This window comes from Megalobrama amblycephala, linkage group LG23, assembly GCF_018812025.1.
Source record: "Megalobrama amblycephala isolate DHTTF-2021 linkage group LG23, ASM1881202v1, whole genome shotgun sequence".
NCBI classification, from domain to species: Eukaryota; Metazoa; Chordata; class Actinopteri; order Cypriniformes; family Xenocyprididae; genus Megalobrama; species Megalobrama amblycephala.
The window spans coordinates 15,077,866-15,103,390 of record NC_063066.1 but is presented as its reverse complement, the minus strand read 5'-3'; the positions used below and the strand labels follow the sequence as shown (position 1 = coordinate 15,103,390).

Genomic DNA, 25,525 nt, shown 5'->3' with positions numbered 1-25,525 from the left:
TATTACTTTATTTAAAAAAAAAAAAAAAAAAAAAAAATTACTGACCTCAAACTTTTGAAATGTAGTGTACATTCAGTGTGGGTTAATTTTCTGTATTCCTTAAGTCAATTTGCTAACAAAAAGCTTTTCCAATTTTATTTCCCAAGAAAAAGAAATACAGTTCTTCATTGTGGGGCACGTTCCATTAAATCAGCTGTTATAGGTTATTTAAAGTGGTGGTTCATTGCGATTTCACTTTTTTAACTTTAGTTAGTGTGTAATGTTGCTGCTTAAGCAAAAACATTATCTGCAAAGTTACAGCATTGAAAGTTCAATGCAAAGGGAGATATTTTCTTTTAAAGAATTCTTTGTTTAAGGACTACAACAAACAGCTGGTAGGGACTACAACAAGCTTCTTTCCGGATTAGTGACATCACAAACCTTAAAATGTACATAAACCCTGCCCCCAATAACACGCAACGAAGGGGTGAGGCCATGTTATTGCAATACAGTACGTAACACAAATGCAATAGCATGTCATAAAAGCAAGATGACAAAATGACAAGTTATGACTGTAATTAAACTAAACTATACCTGTTTTATCTTCATGCAGCATGTAGAGAATACGAATCTGACCGCCGCGTTGAGTTCTGGGTAACTTCTTTGTTTACACGCCATATTGACAGGATTGCGCAGCCTTTCCGTCATTGAGTTTAGTACAGTAATTTGTTTTCTGTCATGAATGTGAAAAATGTCACCATTGTATGTCATTAATGCTGCATCGATAATGGCGATAGTAACTCTGATAATCGTTCCGAGAGAAAACTGGACAACGAACAACGTTTTTTTGCCTTTTCTACGTGTAAAAACAGCAAGGGAAGCAGGTCGAGGAGATGACAAGAAGACGCCGGATGGCAAATCTTTTAGTAATGGCACTGATTAAACCCACTATATCACTCAATAAAAGAATCACATTGCTAAGTGTTTTTTTTTGTTGTTGACATTTTTGTTTTAATAATTAACATTACCTTTTGCGAGTCTGACTGTCACGCCGCTCGTGAATTAGTAGAACTTGAACGGGGACATTCAAACGCTTAATGCACCGTGACAAACACAAAATTCTGTACATATCTGTTAAAGCATACTGTGCGGAGAACGCGCTGCGTTCATATTCAGGGCTCGTCTGCACATCTTTTAATATAATGTCATCATAATACACTAAGCCAGCGTTTTTAAAAGGTGCCCTTCAAGGACTCACTACTAAACTGTTGGCAAGCTCCTAGGGTTTTGATTTTGTTTGTCATCTGTTGAAATAAATATAAAAATACAGTGTGTTCGTGTCCGTCTGTCCGCTGACTGACCCATAATCTCTGATTCTCTGGGATCGTGAAAAGGAATATTTACAATGACAACAGTTGTAGGCCTACTCAATATACTCGTTTAAGCATCATAAACGTTTCCAACAAATAAATGAATCGACTTCTCTCAGCGTGTTGAACACATACTTTTATTTGGATATTCATATGGCTGAAGCAGCTGCGAGCGTCCAGCGTGCGACACGGTAAACAGATGAACATTGTAAACGAAGTTCTACGAAACTTCAGTGAAAAACTAAAAATAAATAAAATTATCATGCGATGCTATAAAATAGCTTCTGTTCCCTGCAAACGATACCATTAAAAATGTGAATGTTCCACTTAATGGCAGAAACAAAACAAAAGGTAAGCAAGTATCTGTATTCATTTCAGTGCAAGTAGTAGGGGGCGATCCTGTCAAAATGGCGGCGCCGCCCCGGCATGCAACACGGCATGACGTCTATTCGTATTCTCTATATTCTCTGGCTCTGTAAGCATTTTACAACAGTTCCCACACGAGCGTTTTATAGATTATCATGACAGAGTATGCTAATTAATGACTTTAAGATAGTTAACTCCACATCAGCTACATAAATTCATCAACTAACCATTCAGAAACGTCCTGTTGCATTCTACATGGTGTCACTTCTTTTCGAGTCTCTTCGTCATTGTCCGACTCCGGTTTGAACATAAAAGACTGGACATTTTCAGTGAGTCTGCGTGAGGTAACATTAATCAGAGCTGCTAAGTGCTAACACTAGCCCCTGAAACTCCGCCCCCTTTTGAGAGCAGCAGCTCTTTTGCATTTAAAGGGACACACACAATAACGGAAAAAAGGTGACAAATTTAAAAAGTGACAAATTTAACATGCTATAAAAATGATCTCTATAGGGTATTTTGAGCTAAAACTTCACATATACACTCTGGGGACATCAGAGACTTATTTTACATCTTGTAAAAGTGGCATATGACCCCTTTAATGTCCTTTTTTTTTCTACAAAAACAGTCAACCAAATTATAAGGCACAAAACAGTACCAAAAATATGAAACAATTAACCTTTCAGTTCAAATCTACCTTCATTATATAAGTGACTCTTCTCTAACTGTATGTTAATGTGTTTTCACTTGTTTGGCCAACAGCAAAATATGATATTTCCATTTAGTTTGAAGAATTAAATGCACAATAATTATTCTTTTGTTAAGAGTTGTTTGAACCAAGAAGTGGTTGAAACCAACATACAAAATCACTGCTATAATCGACTCAAAACATTATACTTGCTGAGATATAGCCCTTGTAACAACCAATAAGCTCCAGGCTCTTTTATATAGATTCATGTAGTGCATTTGAAATCCAAAGAACTGTATCCACAGGCAATCGGTGTAAATTTGTGCATGTTTGTGCATGTTTGGCACGGGAGGTGTAGGATTTCTGTAGGCATGCCAGTCCCTGTGCTGCCTGGGCCCAATGAAGTGGTGCAGGGTCCTGGCAGTGGACAGCGGAATGCACTCCATCCAGTCGTCTCTGATTGGAGGAAAAGCTTCTCCGTAAGTCCTCGCCAGAGGCTCATTTCCGCAACTGTTTTTGTTTTGAGCCTATTCAGCACATTTTTTGTCAAATACACAAATCACTGAGCAGCGAGGGCCTGAGCAGGGACTCATAATGGCACATAAATGCAAAACAGGAAGAGATCCTACACTGCAGGTGTTCACCCTTCTACCGCAGGTCCTACCTTAATGTCCCCTGATCATTTTGAGTTTTAACAATATCTGACGCCTCCATCTAGCTATCTGATGAACCATAAACAACCAGGATTAATCACAGAGACAGTGGATTAAACGGAAAGAGAGAAAGAGATTCAAGAAAGACTGAAAAATGACAGTGAATTAAGAGGAACCGCCTGAAGAGGGGATGCATTAGAGCCATGTGGAGGCATTAATTCACTTAATGCTCTGGGGAACATGGCATACAGAATTTCTCATCGAGACACATCTCAGGTTCTGTTTGTTTTGGCTATGTGTCACGGCCGTATGGGCCCGGACAGCCGGATGTGTTTATTTCTGCACAGATGTCGACTGTGATTATGCAGCAGTGACTAGGTGACAGTATGTCGTCATGGTCATTTAGCATGGGTTCCCAGAGGAGGGCTTGGCTACTGTAGATGATTTGTGGGATGATGGGGCTAAACAGGGATGGGATGGGACTACAAAACAACTGGGGATATATACCTATCATAACTCAGTGTGTAATCACTAACTGTATTGCAAATTCATACATGTACACACATTTTATTTATTCCTGTTATGGCAGAGGTTTATTTTCAGCAGTCATTTCTCCAGTTTTCTGATATAAAAATACTGATTCCAAACTTTTGAACAGAAGTGTATGTCTGAAATAGCTATTTTCACATTGCAAAAACAGTGCAGTTTGCTTACAGCAGCCGTCTCTAAATATGATGCAGAGACCTGAGTTCAAATCCTCGCAAATAGACGAACATTTTCAATATAATAATTAGCAAGGTTGTATTATTATTTTTAATTTCATTGTGAATTTGTAATGATTCTATTATTTTCATGCTATGGTCAATCACTGCTAAATGGCAGATATTACATTTATGTACTCTTTTGGCTAAAATCAATCATTTTAATTGCCACATAAATTAGGCATCACAACATTTTAGTGAATAATTTATCAGTGTTTTAAAGATTAAAGTGTTAGATGATGAAAAATGCTTAAAGGGTTCACCCAAAAATGAAAATTCTGTCATTAATTACTTATCTTCATATCATTCCAAACCCGTAAGACTTTCGTTCATCTCCAGAACACAAATGAAGATATTTTTGATGGAATCTGAGAGCTTTCTTATGGGTTTGGAACGACATGAAGATGAGTAATCAATGGTGAAATATCCCTTTAATGCAAAAGTGAATTCATTTATTTTAATTTAAATTCATTTAAATGTACAATATCAGCAATCAGTCAATGCTGACTGATAGATAATCTAATATTAATCAATAACTGATATGGTACTGATATCATATATCCCTAAAATGAAATTGACATTGCCAGCCCACAAATCATCTGTAAATGTCCCAGCGCTTCCTATGGCTAGTCAATCCCTAATGAAAGGCAAAGAGAGGACATATAGGCAGTCTGACAGCGGCATTGAATGAGACACAAGGGTTTCATGACTGAGGAAAAGCGCCTTAATCATGAGGCTTTTTCTGGAATGATTGTGTCTCCGTCCCTTTGCTCTGGACGTGTGCTGAATTCCAGTGGTACTTTAAGTAACAGCAGAGTTGCTGCCACTCTGGCTGAGAGAAACAGAGCTTACGTGACCTGCAGGCATTACTGATATTATATATATCTGCTGTGTGCTTCAGGGTTCAGCTGAGGTGCACCTGTACAAGTAGGTATTTGTTTGTTCCTGTACCTGTTCATTTTTTGAACCTGTTCCTGTTCCTGAACCTGTTCACTGAGGGATCACTGCTGTTTGATTATAATAATGTATAAGATGGAGATGTGGCCTAACCCATGTAGTTCAAGTCTGGCTCAGGCTATTTTCCAAAACACCCTTTATCTCCTTATAGTTTTCTGTCATCTAGTCCCTTTAAGGCAAGTTAGTTCACTCAATGGCCATCTTGGCAACATTTCCTGGCAGATCATTTCTAGTCTATAGGCTTGCAAGTACTGTACAGCTTCTCTCTACTTGAATGGGGAAAGACCAAATTGCCAGAACTGGTTGTCAAAATTATCTTTATGTCAGCAAATATATCACCAACAACGGTATCAAAAAATTGCATCTTCAGCTAAATTGCAGTATTTTCAGGCACATGGACATTAATTCAGGATAAAAAAACAGGCAATGGAAAGTGGGAGTTCTATACAGCCACTAAATAATGTGTTGAATGAGTCATCTCCTCCTCCTCCTCCTCTATGTCTCTCCATATAAAATAATGGAAAAACAGGCTATAATCAAGCAATATTATGCAAGTAAGAGTGTTGAAGTTCAGGATATCATCAGAGCACCATTGAGACTGTGATATTGCTTTTATAAGCCTATGCAGTTCCATAAACAAGCAGTTAATATCAAGTAATTTACATTTTATACGCAAACTTACATTTTATACAGTTGTTGTGTCTATGTTTGCTCAACTAATGAAAAAACCTCCAAAGGAATCCACAGCAGAATTATTTATTGCATGACAGAGCAAATAGACAAGATGTGGGCAGTGGAATAATAAAAAAAAAGCATTTTTAAAAGTTCTTCTTTTAACTTAAACTACTTTTAACTTGAGCGTAGAGTTTATTATAATTTGTATGGTTATGGGAATTCTCTAAATCCTTAACTGTGTATGTTGCAGCTGCAGGGCGGCCCTCGTGGCCGGGATGCCACTGTGTACCCTGCCAGTCGGCGGTGGATCCTGAGGGGCAGGAGCTGCCCACCCAGTGCAGGGGGCAAAGGAACAAGAACCCTGATCACGACATGAATCTCTGCTGGAACGAGATCAAGCGCAAATCCCACAACATCAGGTGTGCCTCATTTTTTGTTCATCTGCTTATATCACACAAATATTAGATTCATTGTCTTCTGGGGATTATTAACCTTTCCTCAGTATAGCACCAGTTAGAGATGCACATATTGCAAATTGTCCCAGTCTCAGAGGCACTAATGAAACCGTTGATTGTGTTTGGGCTGTTTTGCATGTCATTTATATGTATGTCTGTAATGCAAGGTGCTTTGTTTACATACTTAGCCTCATAATTACAGTCTCGACCCCAACTTTTCACTGGGGATAAATTTAACAGGGTGTGATTGGTTTAGACGTCTTCCCTGCGGCACGGGGTAATAAGATCATCCCAGGATAGCCAATAGTAGCGGAGCCCTTGTCAGTATGCTGACATCATCTGGCCCAGAAGGAAAGCTACAGCCATACAACATCACATGTAATGGAAATGGATGGAATACTAAGTGGCCTCTACAAAAGACCCTCTGGGATTATATTGCACCAGCGTTTCGGTGGCTGACTTTTTCAGCTGGCTGTGTTTTGACAGACAGATGTCCCTTCTATCTACTGGCCTGATTTTTCAGCTTTGGCATCTGTAAAATGCAATGGCAGACCTTTTAGTAGGATTAAATTAAGTTTTGATTTAGTTTGGAAGCAAGTAATATATATATATTTTTTTAAATGAATGGATTAGGGTTAATGTTTTTGTTGTCTCTGCACTGGTGTTTTTGTAGAACTGTAGTTTTACGTCTAATGCTGAATAACTGCTTGATTTTGTAGATTGTGTTTCAGAGCACAAAACAACATGAATAATTTACTTGAAATTTTTGCAGTTTTTTTTCTTTCTAAGGCACTGTGACAGAAAGAAATCAAACACACTTGCTAGCGGGGCAGAACAGAGCTCGTCTTTGTCATTTTAATCAGAATGTTTGGCTTCATTGGGGTCCACTCACACGGCAGTGAATGTGCTGTGACCGGGGGGCTATGTGGCTGAGGGGGTATATGGGTGGACAGAAGCATGCTGGGAATGTGTGACTGCAGACGTGCCTGGATGTTTCTCACCTCTCTGATGGCGCAGCTGTGAGTGGGTGCTTATGGTGTGACTCAAAACCCACATCCCTAAATCTGTTCAAAGCATCTCTTTGTTTTTGTAGATTGTGAATAATTAACACATCTGAACTGCTACAACTTTGATTATAATTCAGAACTGTATCGCGCTGCATTTTGAAGTTAAAGCTCTTTGGTGATATCATTCCACATACTGTAGATTTACATTGTGAAGTATAAGTGCAGAGCTTGCAGTGGTAAAAGTAATAAAAAGAAGGGCATTCCGGTCCAGTTCAGTTCTGTTCCATGCTCAGCACTAAATGGCAGGGAAGAGAATGGTGACCTTTCAGCTATCCTCAAAGCTGCATCCCATCTTTTCAACTGCAGGGAGAAAAAGGCTTGATTGAGCACTAAGAGCATGCTAATTGCTGTCCTTTCTCTGAGTTTTTAGGCTTGGAGATTAGAATGTTAAAATCCCTTTTGCTAATGGGTCTACAGTCATGTCAAACTTGACATGTGCTGAATGTATTTTGTGCAGTTCTGCATTCTGCAGTCTGAAATAGAGAGAGAAAATGGAATATTCTGTCAAGGCTGTGTGCTTGTTTTGGAAGTAAAATGTCCTTAAACTTTCTTTAAATTATTAAAGGTAGATGGTTAACTCTGTTGGCAGCATGCATCTTTTGTCAGTTGTAGTCCATTAAAGGGATAGTTCACCCAAAAATGAAAATTCTGTCATAATTTTCTTGTCCTCATGTTGTTCCAAAGAGTAAAGTTAGGTAAGTCTGCTGTATACTGTTTACCTCTTATCGTTAATTGAATTGATTGACTGAAATGCGCTCCTTTCGTGTTAATTAGGTTAATTATCTGAACGTGCTACTCCCAAACTTTGTTAATAAAACACCATTTATGGAACCAAATGCAGAAATTAATGTTTCAAATAACAATTTCAAAATAATGTAAAAATACTCGTTCTATTAAATGTGTTGGAAGAATTATTATTGTCTCAATTGTTCAAGAAACATATTCTCGTTCTGCTTAGCTTCCCAGCATTGCTTGTTATCACAATTTGTTGTGTTTCGGATGCTGGTGACCTGGTTTTTTAACAAGGCTATCCAGCAAGATTTTCTTTGGTCAGCAAGCTTCACCAGAATAACCCTGCTGATACACCTGCCAAAAAAAAAAAAAAGAAAAAAGAGAGAGAGAGAGAGAGATGTAAATAGTTATTTTTTTTAATGCTTCCAGTTCTGATTCCTTTTAACAATTCTGGTTCTATAAAAAATCATTTATAATTCTTTTAGTACTTTTGAGGAAGAAATATTTAGAAAAAGGGAAATGCTGTTCTTATTGCATTTACTTGCCACAGAAGTATGCTGCAAAATGAGGACATCATGAAATATGTACATTTAAAACAATTGTTCCAAAAGTGAATTTAAAGAGATTTTAGCTGCATAAATGCAGTTAACTAACTGGTAGCATTTCATTAATACATTAATTTATTATTTTTTACAAAACAGCACAATTAAAAAGATGTCTCTTTTAACTACACATTATCATACAGTATAAACAACCAGTTTTTAAGTCACTAAAAAGATCTGACTCTCAAGAGTCATTTTGACTAACACGGATCATTGCATGTTTCTGTAGATTCAGTGTAGTGGTGGTCAATAGCAGTGCAGGAAACATTAGTGTTTTGTTTTGGTTTTGAATGATTAAAGGGGTCATGAACTTGATTTTTTGTATTATTTTATAATGTTTCCTGAGGGGCACTTATAATATTAATGATTTTTACATCAAAAATTGTCATAATTTAGAAATGAATGGCTATTTCTACCCTGATTTTAGCCCTCTGATTTGAATGCTCTGTTTGAAGAGCCGTGTCTGCAGTGAGACTTCAGTGTAAACACCCACTGCTGTGATTGGCTGACATCTTTGCAATAGAAATAAGTATACTTTTACTACATTTTTACTATTACAGCTGTCGAAATTAATGAATCGTGAAAAGTGTTGATTATTGCATTATATTTATATCTGTTTCCATCACATGGAAGGTTACAGTGATGAGCATTGAGCAGATGACTGCTCAACAGTCTGTTGATTGCATGAATGCAGTGATCTCATCATTGCAACCCAATTTCTGCAATGCAAACACAATGCAAATACAGTAAGAGATTCATTGTGTAGTGTAAGAGCATCACTATAACGGGAGTTTTGGAAAGTGTCCAGAAAAACTAGAGCTACGTGAATGGCTGCAGCTTCAGCCCTTATAAAGAGAGAGTTCTTTGCAGTAAAAATACTCAGATTATTCATTATGCATTTAACTGCCATAATCGGTTTAAAAGTGAAAAACGTTACTTACAGTTTGCGGGGTTCTTGCTTGTTCCAGAATAGTTGGTAAACTCTGATCTTTGAGCAAAAGTTTTTGGGCGAAGCGAGTATCGTATTGCGACTTGTTCTCAAAACGAATCGTGAAAAGTGTTGATTATTGCATTTTATATATATATATATATATATATATATATACACTATATTGCCAAAAGTTTTGTGACGCCTGCCTTTATGTGCACATGAACTTTAATGACATCCCATTCTTAATCCATAGGGTTTAATATGGAGTTGCCCCCCCCCCCCACCCCATTGCAGCTATAACCGCTTCAACTTTTCTGGGAAGACTTTCCACAAGGTTTAGGAGTGTGTTTATGGGACTTTTTGACCATTCTTCTAGAAGAGCATTTGTGAGGTCAGGCAGTGATGTTGGTGAGAAGGCCTGGCTCACAGTCTCTGCTCGAACTCATCCCAAAGGTGTTCTGTCGGGTTGAGGTCAGGACTCTGTGCAGGCCAGTCAAGTTCCTCCACACCAAACTCGCTCATTCATGTCTTTATGGACCTTGCTTTGTGCACTGTCATGTTGGAAGAGGCCATCCCCAAACTGTTCCCACAAAGTTGGGTGCATGAAATTGTCCAAAATGTCTTATGCTGAAGCATTAAGAGTTCCTTTCACTGAAACTAAGGCACCAAGCCCAACCCCTGAAAAACAACCCCACACCATAATCCCCCCTTCACCAAACTTTACACTTGGCACAATGCATTCAGGCAAGTACCGTTCTCCTGGCAACTGCCAAACCCAGACTCGTCCATTGGATTGCCAGACAGAGAAGCGTGATTCGTCACTCCAGAGAGTCTCCACTACTCTAGAATCCAGTGGCGGCGTGCTTTACACCACTGCATCCGATGCTTTGGGCCATGAAAACTCTTTCTATGAAGCTCTCTACGCACTGTTCTTGAGCTAATATGAAGGCCACACAAAGTTTGGAGGTCTGTAGCTATAAAGATGGTGACTTCTGCGCACTTTGTGCCTCAGCATGCGCTGACCCCGCTCTGTAATTTTACATGGCCTACCACTTCGTGTCTGAGTTGCTGTTGTTCTCAATTGCTTCCACTTTGTTATGATACCACTAACAGTTGACCGTGGAATATTTAGTAGTGAGGAAATTTCACGAATGGACTTATTGCACAGGTGGTAACTTATCACAGTACCACGCTTGAATTCACTGAGCTCCTGAGAGCGACCCATTCTTTCACAAATGTTTGTAGAAGCAGTTTGCATGCCTAGGTGCTTGATTTTATAAACCTGTGGCCATGGAAGTGGCCTTGGAACACCTGAATTCAATGATTTGGAGGGGTGTCCCAATACTTTTGCAAGTATAGTGTATCTATTCCCATCACATGGAAGGTTACAGTGACGAGCAGTATAGTATTGCGACTTGTTCTCAAAACAGTCGCTGGTAAAATGTACGGTACAAACACCCATCGTAAACAACTACTTTAGATTCACTCGCTGCTCATCGACTGAACACAAGTGGGTGGGGACAACAATGCGATGATGTAAAAGTAGCAGTTGTTGTCTTACTCAAGAGGCAGTCGTATGCAAATAACTGTGTCCCTGTGATGTCACATGCCACCTCGGATCCAAACGAAGCTTTTTTACAGCTTGATTATATAAATGCTTTTTTATTGATGAAGGACGTTTTAAGTTATGGAACTTGCAGGATGTATTAATGATACAAAGACCTCTTAGAGCCTTTTCACACCTGTGGATCGTTTGTTTTGTTCCGAAACAGGGACTAAATTTGTTACAATGTTGCATTTTAAATTTGTTACAATGTTGCGAGTACAACTGTCCTCTTATTGGTCAGAGTTTTCTCAGCATCATCCATCAAAATGATTGACAGGTTAGCTCCATGAGCTTATTGTGGATTTTTTGTAACTGTCGAGACACACAAAAACACTATACGAATGCAGCCGTCATTCCCGCTGTTAAATTATATACTACATTCATATTAATACTGCGGCAAATTCAAACACGCTTTCTCTGGATCTCCCAGCGCTATCTAGTAGGCCAACCGTGTTGATACCATATATGAATGTTATAATGCAGCAGAGCAGGAATCAAGGCTTCGTCGGGACAGCATTCTTACACGGAGAAGCGCAATTACACAACATTTTAAGATGAAGAGGCATTCTTTGGTTTTTAACTACGGTAACTAATGTGCTCACTCACATAATCAGACAGTACTGCTTTTTATATAACACTTTTATATAACACATTTCCCGTTATGAATTATGATATTGTTTGGTTTGTTGGGTCGGATTGCTTTCACGTTTCATGCGAACCGCTCCAGAGTTTAGTTTGAAAGCGTACCGAGACTACCTCTTCAAGGAGGTCTTAGTATGCTTGTTTGGTCCACTTTTGGTGCATACCCAAGTGCGATTGCTGCATTCACACCTGCCCAAAGAACCGCACAAAGGGGGACAACGAACTCTAGTGCGATTCAACTGAACTAAATGAGGCAGGTGTGAAAGCACCCCTATATGCCAAAAGATCAAGGAAAATTTGATTCTTTATGTCATGATTGCTTTAATGGAACTAAACATCATGTTTTTGCTCCTGTTCCCATCTATTCTGGGCCACCTCAGAAATTCATGCCGGTCTTTTCAGCAGGGTTATTTTGAGTTCAGCCCATATTCTGACATAGTCTACTCATTATGAGGAACTTTCGAAATGTTGCAGCCAGTGGTAAACACAGCCTTTTCTAACTTTGCTGAAATCCATATATTTGTGTTTGTACCAGACAGTTGTTGTACAGTTGTGAACCGCATCAGCTGCATCATGACATGGGACCAGAGATGAAGGGCAACGGGGGGGAAAAAAGGAAATGTTTGTGAAAGGTATGCTGTGTTGTTTTGAGTTTTTTGCTAGGTCTTGCAAATATACCCACTATTCAGACACCCTAATGAATGAACGAGTCAAAAGGGATTTCGAGGTGCATGAATTATTAAGCATAAGTCTACCCGGCTGTGTTTGTAGGGATTAAATCAAATAAAGCTTGTCCGCCGCGCTCATCTATCAGTGTGGGGCCGAGTGGATTGCTCTCTTTTGCTTGGTAGACACAATGCGCTGCTGAGACAGTTAAATTCTCTCCTCCGACAACTCTTAGAGAAAATAATAATCATGCATGGGCACAAACAACCAACAGCATGGGGTGCTCAGCATGTGAATATCTGTCCCTTAGAGAAATGAGAAATTGTAATGAGGCTGAATCATATTTTAGCTGGGAGAAGCTGCCAGACACTTACAGTATCATCCCTAACTTGGCAGAAGTTTTGCTTTGGGGAAGCTAATGGTACAGTTGGACCACCCAACATAGTCTCAGGTTCCCTCAGTTTAGCACTCTCTCACTCGTACACTGAAGTAGCTCAGACTTGTGGCTTGCCAGGTGTTGATAAAGTCAAATGTCTGCTTATTCCCACCTGAGACCTGCCCACGATCTGCCCTTAATAAAGTTTTGTACACATGTCAGATAATTTATACTTTAAGCTGTGCTTTATAGAATGCGAGTGAATATATGAATACATGAGCATCTGTGCAGGATGCATATCTAAAGCTCTCTTGAAGGAAATGTATTCCTTTTTGCATTTCAGTGCTCATATGAAATATTCCGTTGGCGTGTTCCAACGGAGTGTTTATGCATACACAATTACATATGCGGAACTGGCTGATAATACAGGTGCGGTATTTGTATGCATGCAAGTTCCTTTGCTGCAGCCCATTGTGTTTGCTTAACTGTGCCTTATAAACAGAATGTAGGGTAATGAAATAGGCGAGACGGGCGATTCTGAATTGTAAGGCTCATTTCTCCCATGGCACCATTGCCTTTTTTAGCCAATGCCTTTATTGCGTCTATGGATCTGTGCTCGCAGACAAATCTCCCACCCTTCTTTTTCATTCAGTGTTACATTTCGAGGCTGGTATCATTGAGAGGACAGGCCTCAAAGAGAATGGCGCACAGAGCCGTAGGCTACGCTTCTGAAACAGAAACACAAATGAAAGAGAAAGGATGTCACCAGGCACCTCACTCTTATCTTTAGTATTTAGTTATTCACTGATCCTTGAAGTGGCCATGCAACATGACCAACAAGCCAGACTAAATGAGTTATATGTATTCTGTACAGTTGAGACATCAACTTAAAAAGTACTGTAAGCAACTTGCGATGTAAATTGAATTAATATATTTTTCAGTACATGTTCTCTAGGAATCAAACCCCATCCTAATCTAACTGGTATTTGTACTAGGGCTAAATGATATTGATAATTGCGATATAGACTACTTTGCTATGAGAGCATTACAATCGATGATTGATTCGCATATGTCATCAGTGCGCATGTATGACCAGTCTGTTCTCTGTTCTCTGCATCAACCTAACTTTTCTTAAATGTATTACTTTATTAAAATCATTCAGCTATAACAAGTCATCAGGATATGCATATCACAATGTGTACATTTGCTTTATATTGCAGTCCTAATCTGTGTGTAACGTTTCAACATAAAGTTTTGTACTTTTGGATATATGCTAAAGTGTACATATGGATGTTATGACAGCATCTAAAATGCAAGAATATTTACGTATGGACAATCTTTTATATTATTTGTATTATATATTTGCATAGTTTCAATTTACTATTATATACTGTACATTAAATAAATATAATATACACAGCAAAATCCCCAGAGTTAAATCAACTCTCCTCAGAGTACATATGGTCCCTCTCTATAGAGTCTTAAAGTAACACTAAAGCATTGTAAAGTTAATGAGATAATTAAGTGATTAAGTGATGATTGAGCATTAGTGATGAACACCTGCTGTTAACAAGCAGAATCGCTGAAAAGAAACACAAGAACTACAGCTGACTTCCAGCCACAGCCTAAAATGAACTCAACTGAAGCTTAAATCTCTCAGGATCTGATTAATCAACTCCACAAACATCATATTAGCTCATAAACTTTAACTCTGCTTCAGTGTTATTTTAACTCTATGTAGAGAGGCACCCTATGTTCTTTGAGCAGAACTGAATGTAATTAACTGAATTAACAGAACTGAGTTGAATTAACTCTGGGGATTTTGGTGTGTAAGAGTAAATAAAAATGTATCAATTTATAATAAAATTGAAAGAGATATTTATAAACATTTAAAATGAAGGCTTGGGTAAAGTGATAGAATCCATTGAAACAAGTTGAATATGGCACCAGAAATTGAACAGATCGAAACCATTTTTGATTTCCAGTTACGTAAATACAGGTGACGGGGTGATGGCATATTTAATTTTATTTATTAAATACAAATAATTCAATTTTCTATGAACCTAAAAAGATTTGTAACAATTGTACATCACTGAAGTTGTTCATACATAAAATACATATGTTTTAGAAGCTGTCAATATAGGCTAAAAGTAATTTAAATCTACTGTAAGTTGCTTTGGATAGAGGCATTTGCCTCTGCTTTTAAGTTGATTTGGATAAAAAATAAATAAATGCCATTGTAAAAATCTTTTAGGACAAATGGAAGAATAAAGAAGCTCAAGCTCAAGAAATAGCTTGCTTTGTCTCTGCCATGTGTGAACATTGTGAAAGCAGCTCCTCATTGACCACTGGTATTGATTGCTATACCCTATGCTAGCCCACCTGATGGTTCATATCTAACAATAAACATTACAAGACTGCCAGAGCACTGCGAACAGCTGTTTCCTATTTGCTTCCCAGTCACTTGCAGTCATGGCCAGCTACAAGTCTACACTAACATGCCGTCCAGCTCCCGCAACCGAACCGATCCAGATGCCTCCAGCATGCGCCATCTCAGTACTGCAATCCAATCCATTAAAGCCTCCCATTAATCTCCATTTCTTAACCCGAGTTTGCTACCTGGAGCCAAGTGAGGAGGTCTATAATACTGCTCTACTCTGATTCCATTGGGTTTTTATTTGTTTCTCCTTCTCTGTAAAAAGGACCACAGGATTTGGATGCTTGTCCGGCAGAGGCATTGTTAGATTTTGTGGCTTTTGGACGAATCCCCATAAAGCCTCAGAAAGAGAGATGAAATGATTGATGGTCTAATTCTAAGGATTTAGAAGGGCTGCAGAAACCCAGCAGGCTGTGCAGGATGGGTACTGGATGTAATGTACTATATGTGATGGCGAGCGAGGCAGAGAGATGGTGTGCATTGCTCAAACATGCCACAGGTGTGAGGCGCTACGGTCTTGCTGTGGATCAGTGAATTAGTCGCACAAGTGCTTGACTGTTCAGGACAGATCATACCCCAGGGAGCATAAAGGGCAGATGCGTCCCATGTGCTCAGAGCTCTGGATGATTGAGTCAAATGTTTCGAGCCAAACCAATAAGAGGAGAAAGAAATTTATGAGTGCATCCAGTAAATGGGTGTAGTAACAGTATGAGTATAGGCTCATATTTGTGCCAAGTTGTGTGCTGTTTACTTTGTATAGACGGTGCAGGCCTCCGGTTTCTTTGTCGGTACTGGCCGGCTCCTGCATCAGCATCACACGCATGCGTCATGCTGCTCATGCAGCTCAAGATGTATGCGTGTGATGCTGACGCAGGAGCCGGCCAATACTGAGTCGTCGAACTTGGAAGAACAAAGGAAGATATTTGGAAGAATGTTTGTTACCAAGCAGATCTCACCCCCATTGACTAGTAGGAAAAAATAATATTATGGTAGCCAATGGGGGGCAAAATCTGCTTGGTAACAAACATTCTTCCAAATATCTTCCTTTGTGTACAGCAGAACAAAGAAATTTAAACAGGTTTGGAACAACTTGAGGGTGAGTAAATGATAGGGGTGTAACGATACGCTCAGGTCACGATACGATACGTATCTCGATACGGAGTTCACGATACGATACGTATCACGATATTTTGAACAAAATGAAACTGAAATTCAAACAAGATTTATTAAAAAAACTAATAATTAATTAACAACAAATAATTTTCCTTGTTGTACATACAAGATCACATTTCAATAAAATAAATAAATATAAAATTTTAATAAAAACCTTCTGTATTCAAATTAACAGTTGAATAGGGCTGTCTGTCACTGAAAAAAAATGTTAAATTTAACATGAACTTAGAATTATGAATAGGGGCCGTTCACATATCGCGTCTAAAAGCGCGTGGAAGGCGCGGCTGCACCGCTTCTCCTTCTTTCCAAAGCGCTTGCGCTCCTGTGGCGTCGGTCGTTGCTATGCAACCATGAACTGAGCTCTCCAAGAGGATCAGGATGTTTCTGCAAAGGATAAATGATTTCTAGCCCTTGCATTAGTTTTACTACGAGATATATTGATGGAGATAAGATATAAAAACCACCATGTACAGCTATGATCAGCTGTTCGGCTGAGCTTTTGATGTTTTGTTACGGAAAGGCCATAGCTGATCGGTTGATTCTTGTCACACGACCTGCGGTGCGCTTGCGGCATTCTGAGAAGTTGGGAATTGCATGCGCGTCGCGACCGCGTTGATCCAATTATGAGCGCGCCTGCCGCGCAGCTACATTTGAAAATAATAACTGACTTGCACGCGGAAAAGACGCAATATGTGAACGGGCCCACAGAACTTCTTAAAGCAAAGCATCGCAAGCGTCTTTTGCTTTTCTGTGAGCACAGCTGTTGCTGTGCACTGCGGTGAAAGAAAGCCACGACTTTTCTCACGCGACCATGCAAGAGACTGACATGAGAAACGTTTAAACCTTGCAAGATTCAATGTGTGCCCGAAACACTTACTGAACTAGAGAGCTGATTAAGACACACCATCTACGATAAATCGTTACACCCCTAATACTTATAGTAATTTAAAAATGTGGTAGCATTGGATCTGGTCAGGAAGGATAACTCTGGGAGTTGGAAGGGGTGTGTCGCGATTCTGCCTTCTCACATCGCGATACAGGTTCGTGGACCTGCGTATCGCGATTTCGGTTTCATATCGCATATCGTTACAGCCCTAGTAAATGATGATAAAATTTCACCATTTTTGGGCGAACTATCCCTTTAATTTACAACAGCTTCGAACATGACTCAACCAATCAGGATCAAGAACCGGAACAGTCCTTTTTATTAGACTTTTTATACCAGTGCTTGATACACTTGCAACACATTAATATACTTTAATTTACAAAATTACAACAAGCGCACACATTCCTGTAATAGAGTATCAAAAGCAGTATGTGGCAGTTATAGCTGAAGGCTAGCTGTGTGACAAAAGGCACTTACAAGAACTCCAAGAACAAGAACTTCCAGAACCTTTCTATTTCTAAGTAAGTTCAACCCATCACCACTTACTAGAAATGATATGTGAACTCATTAAACTCACAGTCAGGAGCTTCATTTGATCTTCAACATGAATAGTACAAGAATCTATGGCTTGCGCTGTGACCCCAGCAGCATTTTCCTCGGGTTTAATTCTTTTGTGGTTGCGTGTGTGCGCGCATATGTGTGCTTATTTATTGGCTACACAGTCACACCAATGGGAGAGGAGTGTGTGTTTGTGTTTGCGTCTGGATGATGAAGGAGCCTTCAGGCAACTATAGAACACACAGGCTCTCTAATGAAATGTCGGCAGCCTGGCTGCCTTTATTGAGTCTAATAACACATCATTATAGGGAGCGCTGTGCCCACCCTCCTCCAGTACAACAGAGATACGGACAGGTGAAGGCGGTTTCTTATTTGACTTTTCTCTCTTATCATTGTATCCCTCCTCTTGGTCTGTAATTTGTGCAGTATTTATTATCTAATACTTTCATTTTTACAGAGAATGTGACTTCGCTCTGTGATATTATATTTTCAAAGCACTAAAACTACAAGTAAATTATTTTTTATGTGGCATTGTTTTGTTTGAAAATATTTTTAACAAAACTAAATGAAACATGTGTTGGCTTAAGTTGTGTATATCTGACTGCATTGTCCTAATGAGCATGAGCTTGCCTGACAATTGACCTCTATCTGCGAATGATTTAAAATAACAAGCACATTAGTGTTTGGATGTTCTCGTGGACACTCACTTCAGTTATCACTAAGTGGAGGCTTTTTAACTAGCCTTGTTGAAAAAAGTAATTCCTCAAAACAATCTGTGTGAACCAGAAGAGGATTTTTGGGGGAAGATGCACTAAAGCCAACAATCACTCTCTTTTTACTTGATCATTTAACAGTCACTTTTATCCAACCTGGGGTCTTGCTCAAGGGCACAGTGTTGACAGCTCATGGATTGTGGAGTTTGTACCTGTTTTTTTGTGTATTGGCCCAGATCCTGAAGCTACACCATCTTTGATTTGGTCTTTAGAGCTCAATAGCTGAGAATGGAGCTTACAGTTGCACCAGTCAAAGCAATAAGGAAGTGGTTCTCAACCTTTTTGACTCAAAGGCTCCCCTACTGTCCAACACAATATTCGTTTTAATATATAATATTTGTCAATATAATATATAACACAAAATGTGCTGATATAGTTAAATTACCTAACCACAGTTCATATGCATGTTCCTCGTTTAAAACAATAGCTATATAGTTAAATTTGCTTTAATATAATAAGATACTACTAATGATAAAGTCATCCTGCAGCCCCTTGGAAGTTTGCTCAGACTCCCTAGTGGGGCCCGGCATCATCAGAACAACTACATATGATTAAAATCTCTCTGAAATCAAAATGTACTTTTTTTAGCTTTTAGTATGAATATGTTAGCCTTAAGGTTATGAAAAAGCTGGTGTGTTCCAAAACAATGACAAAATTGACATTTAGGAGATATAAGCATTCAAAACTTAGTCTCTCACTTCCGCTGAAATGGATCACAGATTTTAATGGCATCACCGTGGACTTCAGCTTCTCATCAGATCTTCTGTCCAATCAAATGCTCTCTAGAATCTGAAGTGTCCCACCCCCTACATTATAAATAGACGCTGAAGCTGCAGCTGATATCGGTCACTCCCAGGTGAAAAAAAAGTACACTTCTATAATGTACTTAAAGTGCTCTATTTTCGTGCACTAATTTTGTACTTAATATAATAAAAATTCTTCTTTAGTACTTCTTAAGATAATCTATGTGTACTCAATTGTGCTATTTTGAGACAGCATGAAATATGAACTAAAATGTGCTTTTAATATACTATCTTTGTATTTAAAAAATATATTTAGCTACCACTTGTAGTACACTATGGGTTCAAATGTACTATAAGTGATATCTAAATACATTTTTTTTTTTTTAAAGGGGAGGAGCTGTTCGATATGTCTTCCTGTTTCAGTTGAAATTACGTCAACACATTGAATAATGCTGCGTGTTCCAAGGCACTTCAGTGGGCCTTTAAGTTGGAATTCAATTTATTAAAAAAATAAAAAATAAAAAACGTATGCAAGGAAAGCAGTGTTTCCATCTTATTTTTTCAGAACAAAATCGTCACTGTTGAGCAAGTTTGTTTGAGCAAATTATTATCAAATGACTTGAAGAAAACATGACTGTTTTGATGCACATCTAGGAATTTATTCAAGAAATGTTTCAATCATAGTTTTATGCTCATGTCTTCTTACTGTATTACAAGAGTGAGATTCATGTGGTGTTTCCATACAGCATTTTTTTTGTGTGTTTATTCCAAAATTAGCATAAAAGTATGTAGATGGAAACCCAGTTTCAAAAGGTCGCGTTAACCAAAAATGTTCTGTCATTGACTGAGTGTTTTAGCAGTGACGGAAAAATCTAAAGGCCGTCTGTCATTTTGACAGATTACACAGAGAGTGATCTATTGTAACTGTAATTCCCTCCTCTGACCAATTGTTGGCGAATGTGCTCCAGTGTGCGGAGTGCGGGTTCAGCCTCCAGAACAAAATTAAAGGTCCCGTTCGTCGTGATCCCATGTTTCAAACTTTAGTTAGTGTGTAATGTTGTTGTTAGAGTATAAATAAAATCTGTAAAATTTTAAAGCTCAAAGTTCAATGCCAAGCGAGATATTTTATTTAACAGAAGTCGCCTACATCGAACGGCCAGTTTGGTCTACATCCCTCTACTTCCTTCTTTAATGACGTCACTAAAACAGTTTTTTGACTAACCTCCGCCCACAGGAATACACAAGAGTTGCGTTTGTAGAGTGTGTTTGTCGCCATGTCGTCGAAACGCTGTTATTTTCATCCCGCAGTCCAATCACCGGGTCTGATTCCGGCTCAAATTGATAGGGTAAAATTAAAAACATGTTTACAATAACACTGAGCGCATGCATCTCCACGTTATGGTAAGAGGCGTGACCTTTCCGGGCAAGATGCGCTAAACTGCTGTCGAATCACAACACAGGAACCGCTGGCACAATCAGAACTCGTTACGTATTTCTGAAGGAGGGACTTCATAGAACAAGGAAGTCATCAGCCCGTTTTTATGACAGTGGAAACAGCGGTATACAGATAAGTAAATTATGTGAAAAATACTGTGTTTTTTTTTACACGCGAAACATGAACACATGTTATATTGCACACTATAAACACAATCAAAGCTTCAAAAAACCACGAAAAATGGGACCTTTAAAACTGCCACAAGAAGTCGTCTGTCCAAGGCAAAGATGCAGATACAGAAAGCCAGTTGAGTTTATTCAGTTCGTTTTTTACGTGTTTTGTATTTTGTAATATTTTGTTGTTCATATTTGCCTGTTCAGGCACAAAAGTCTTGTTTTAGTGGCCTCCGTTGTCACCGTGGGGTAGAAAACAAACATTCATCTACTTCATGTGGTGTTGAACATGAACATGAACATGTTCTCTTCTTAAATAAATAAATGCATAATCTAGCCTATATGCTTGTCCTGTAAGTTCGTGATTAAAAATGAAAATGTGAACAAAAACAAAAGCTATTAAATGTTTTATTAAAATATGAAAATTTAAATAACAGGTATTAATAGATTATGACAGAATTTTTCAACCCTGTCTGTCAAAATGTCTAATGTAACCCATCTTTATAACTTGTTTGGGAGAATGGCACAAAAGAAGCCCAATAAGACCCAAGCTAAAGCACCCCTGAAGTCAAAAACATAATAATGACCCAGGAAAATATTGCTGAGATGAGCCAAAAATATAGCTTTTTATTCATATTTCAAAGCTATGTGCTGCAAATCTGACACTGCCCACACCTCAAACAGCACCAGCAAAGTAACATCATGCTGCGAGGCTGCTTTTGTATCAGCAGAGGCTGAACATCTTGTTAAAAGAGAAGGAAGATAGGATGCTGCAAATACTTGAAGAAGGAGATGAATTCATGTTCCCAAACACAATAAAACACTGTAATTACAAAATAGGTGAATGTCCTACAATTGTCTTATTGTGGTGCACAACCATCATGTGACTAACCTAAATGGCCTGGAGAAAAATGCAAATATATATATATATATATATATATATATATATATATATATATATATATATATATATATATATAAATGCACATAACATAAATGAATGCACTATACATTTTCTCTTCTCATTTATCCCTTTGTCTTAGCTCATCTTTTTCCATGCATTCCCTGAGCTCTGACAATGCTCTTGAGTGGCATTTAACGGACTAGAAATAATGCAATTGTGAGGACACTGAGGGTTACTGAAACATGGTCTTTCTCTCTTAATCCTCCTTGGTCGCTGACAGAACCAGCCTGTCTCTAAAACAATTCCAGTCCGTGTGGGCTGGTGGCTAAATGACTCACTTTATATTTTATTTATCATCATGTGAAAATGTGATTCCTGCAAACAGATAAGATTTCATCCCACGATTTCCTTTGTGTAAATCCAGGGCAATGGGTTGAGACGTGCTTTCTTGTTTCATTACATGCTGGGACATCATAGAGATGTGTGATGCTCCTCTGTATGCATTTCTCTACTTTTGACATGTCTTAGTTGGAGATGGAGACAGGTTAAAGCTGTGGCTTACCGGTTAGTACAAGTACAAATAGCCTGTGGTGTTTTTTGATCACATTTCCTGTCATTTCTATATATATATATATATACCATGGATTTGAAACATCTCAGCTGGTTTTTATGTCAATGATGATACAAAGATAAATCATATCAGAATTTTCCCACCTTTCTTTAATGTTAAAATTGCAACCCCGCTGATATATGGTAACACTTTAGTATGAGGAACACATATTCACTATTAACTATGACTTTCCCCTCAATAAACTCCTAATTTACTGCTCATTAATAGGTGGTAAGGTAGTTGTTGTAGTGATTAAAGGTGCCCTAGAATTAAATATTGAATTTACCTTGGCATAGTTGAATAACAAGAGTTCAGTACATGGAAAAGACATACACTGAGTTTCAAACTCCATTGTTTCCTCCTCCTTATATAAATCTCATTTGTTTAAAAGACCTCCGAAGAACAGGCGAATCTCAACATAACACCGACTGTTACATAACAATTGGGCTCATTAATATGTACGCCCCCAATATTTGCATATGCCAGCCCATGTTCAAGCCATTAGACAAGAGCAGGACGTCTGGATGTGCACAGCTGAATCATCAGACTAGGTAAGCAAGCAAGGACAATAGCGAAAAATGGCAGATGGAGCAATAATAACTGACATGATCCATGATATCATGATATTTTTAGTGATATTTGTGAATTGTCTTTCTAAATGTTTTGTTAGCATGTTGCTAATGTACTGTTAAATGTGGTTAAAGTTACCATCGTTTATTACTGTATTCACGGAGACAAGAGCCGTCGCTATTTTCATTTTTAAACACTTGCAGTCTGTATAATTCATAAACACAACTTCATTCTTTATAAATCTCTCTAACAGTGTGTAATGTTAGCTTTAGCCACGGAGCATACTATCAAAGTCATTCAGAATCAAATGTAAACATCCAAATAAATACTATACTCACATGATCCGATGTAGCCTATGCATGCAGCATGCATGATGAACATCTTGTAAAGATCCATTTTGAGGGTTATATTAGCTGTGTGAACTGTGTTTATGCTGTTCAAGGCAAGCGCGAGCTCCAGGGGCGGGGGAGCACGAGAATTAAAGGGGCCGCAACCTATATATCGGTGCATAGTTAATGATGCCCCAAAATAGGCAGTTAAAAAAATTAATTAAAAAAAAAATCTATGGGGTATTTTGAGCTGAAACTTCACAGACACATTCAGGGGACACCTTAGACTTACATTTCATCTTTTAAAAAGAAGTTCTAGGGCACCTTTAAGGTCAGGTATTGGGTAGGATTAAGGGATATAGAATATGGTCATTCAGAATAAAGCATTAATGTGTGCTTTATAAGTACTAAAAAACAGACAATACGCAGGCTAATAAGCAACTAGTTAAAAGTAATAGTATTTCACTATACTGAAGTGTTACTATAGATATAAATATATAGTAGAAACTTAAGAAGCCTGGTGAGACCAGCATCCAAATGTATGCTGTTGTCTAGCTTTGTTGGCCAGTTCAGTTAACCAGGGAATAACATTGCAAAACCCTCAAAAATAATAAAACAGATATGGTGACAAGGTGCTGTAAGAGTGTGTCCTGAGATTCCATATATGTACAATTTTTCAGTGCTGTGATTTCAGTGCTGTCTAAGATTTGACCGTGGGTCCATGCCCTGTGCCGGGCTGTTGTTTGCTCTGTTGGCAGGGTACGACTGGAGGCCTTTTCGGACAACAGCGGGAAGCTCCAGCTGTCCCTGCAGGAGATCATCGAATGGCTGACAGCTAAAGACGAGGAGCTGTCCGAGCAGCTGCCCATAGGTGGTGACGTCGGAGCAGTGCAGCACCAGAGGGAGTTCCACCAGGTTGGCTTAACACACACGCACACTTATTCATGCTGTCATTCCCCACATTAGCATATCTTTTGTCTTGCTGACTTTGCTCTTGAACACTGTTAATCTTGTCATCTATCAACATAACAGAATCAATTCAATATTTAAGACCGCAATATGGCAGCAGGAGTTCAGACAAAATGATATTAAAAATTCGAGCCCACCCACCTGTAAGCTAATAAAAAGCCTCTAAATCTATTATCAAGATGTAAAAGTAGACCTGAATGAAACATGTTAATTGGAAATTTGAACCCCCCTCTGTTTCGTAAGCCACAAAGAGTCTAGATCACTAAAAATAGAACAAAGAGAATAGTGGCACCAACAGATGCATGAACAATAAATGACTTCTTTTATGTTCACACATTTTTCTCTTCAATTAAGGAATAGTTCACCAAAGAAAAGACCTTTACTCATGTCATTCCAAACCCATTTAAAATTCTTTTTGACATTGGAAGACAAAAGGAGAAATTTTGAAGACCGCAACGTACTATGAACGGGTAACGGAAGCTTTCAAGCTTTAAAAATTGACACAAAGCACTAGAAAAGAATCAAAGGACTGGTTCATATGACCTTTTGTTTGAGAACGAGACCAAAAATTACATTATTTACTGACAATCTTCCCCTCCAGTGAGCTGCTAACCATTGTAACCAGATCATTGAGTCACTTGAAAATCAGTCTGATTTGTGAATGAATCATTCAGAATTGGATTACCTGATTCATTGAAGCAATCTGAGTGATTCATTCACAGATCACACATCATGTTTCTCTCATGAATGCATATGAACCAAGAAAAGCTGATTTTGTGTCATACAGGTTTGGAAATGATGACATTTATTTATTTATTTTTAGGTGAACTGTCCCTTTAAATTTTTAACACTCTCCTGTGCATACACATGTTCTGCATTCAATAATGTTCTTTTCCCCAATACACAAAGACACTCTCCCAGATAAACACACACCTTGTAATTGGTCCTGTACTACTGCAGGATACTACTTCCATCTTAGCACCAATTTCCAGTGCTGTCAGCTGAATAACGCAGGAAAAAGAGGGAACTGAGAAGAAAGATAGAGCAAAAGAGTGAGAAAGAGAGAGAGATAGCAAGCTCTTTCTTTCGGTGACTGACACACTGTGAAATCAGCCTCCATATTAACAGGCCTGTATCTCACTGTCCCCTTCTTGGCTCTCACTTATTTCTCCCTTACTGTTCTCTTTTTGCTCTTAATGTAAAATGTACATGCACATATGCACATGCATTATTCCGCCTGCCACATACTGTTCTCTTTTCCTCCAATTTATCCCTGCAGTTTATGATGTTCGTGTTCCCAATACGCCACATCGCCCTAAAACTTTTCTGACAAAGCAGAGAGCAAAATCACATATGCTGCTCTGCAGAGAATTACAGTGTTTTAAGAAATTTAAATTATTGATCATTAGTGGATTTCTTCCATTGTGTTTTAATATCAGACT

General features: G+C 38.5%; 1 protein-coding gene across 4 annotated transcripts in view; it reads left to right on the top strand.

Annotated features, from left to right (window-relative positions):
* Positions 1 to 25,525, top strand: part of drp2 (dystrophin related protein 2) — a 199,013-nt gene that overhangs the window by 107,671 nt on the left and 65,817 nt on the right. For all 4 annotated transcript variants that reach the window (XM_048175715.1, XM_048175714.1, XM_048175716.1 and 1 more), the window contains 2 exons: positions 5,697 to 5,865; positions 23,873 to 24,029. In XM_048175715.1, the coding sequence (XP_048031672.1) occupies positions 5,697 to 5,865; positions 23,873 to 24,029 (326 nt within the window). The remainder of the gene's footprint in view (positions 1 to 5,696; positions 5,866 to 23,872; positions 24,030 to 25,525) is intronic.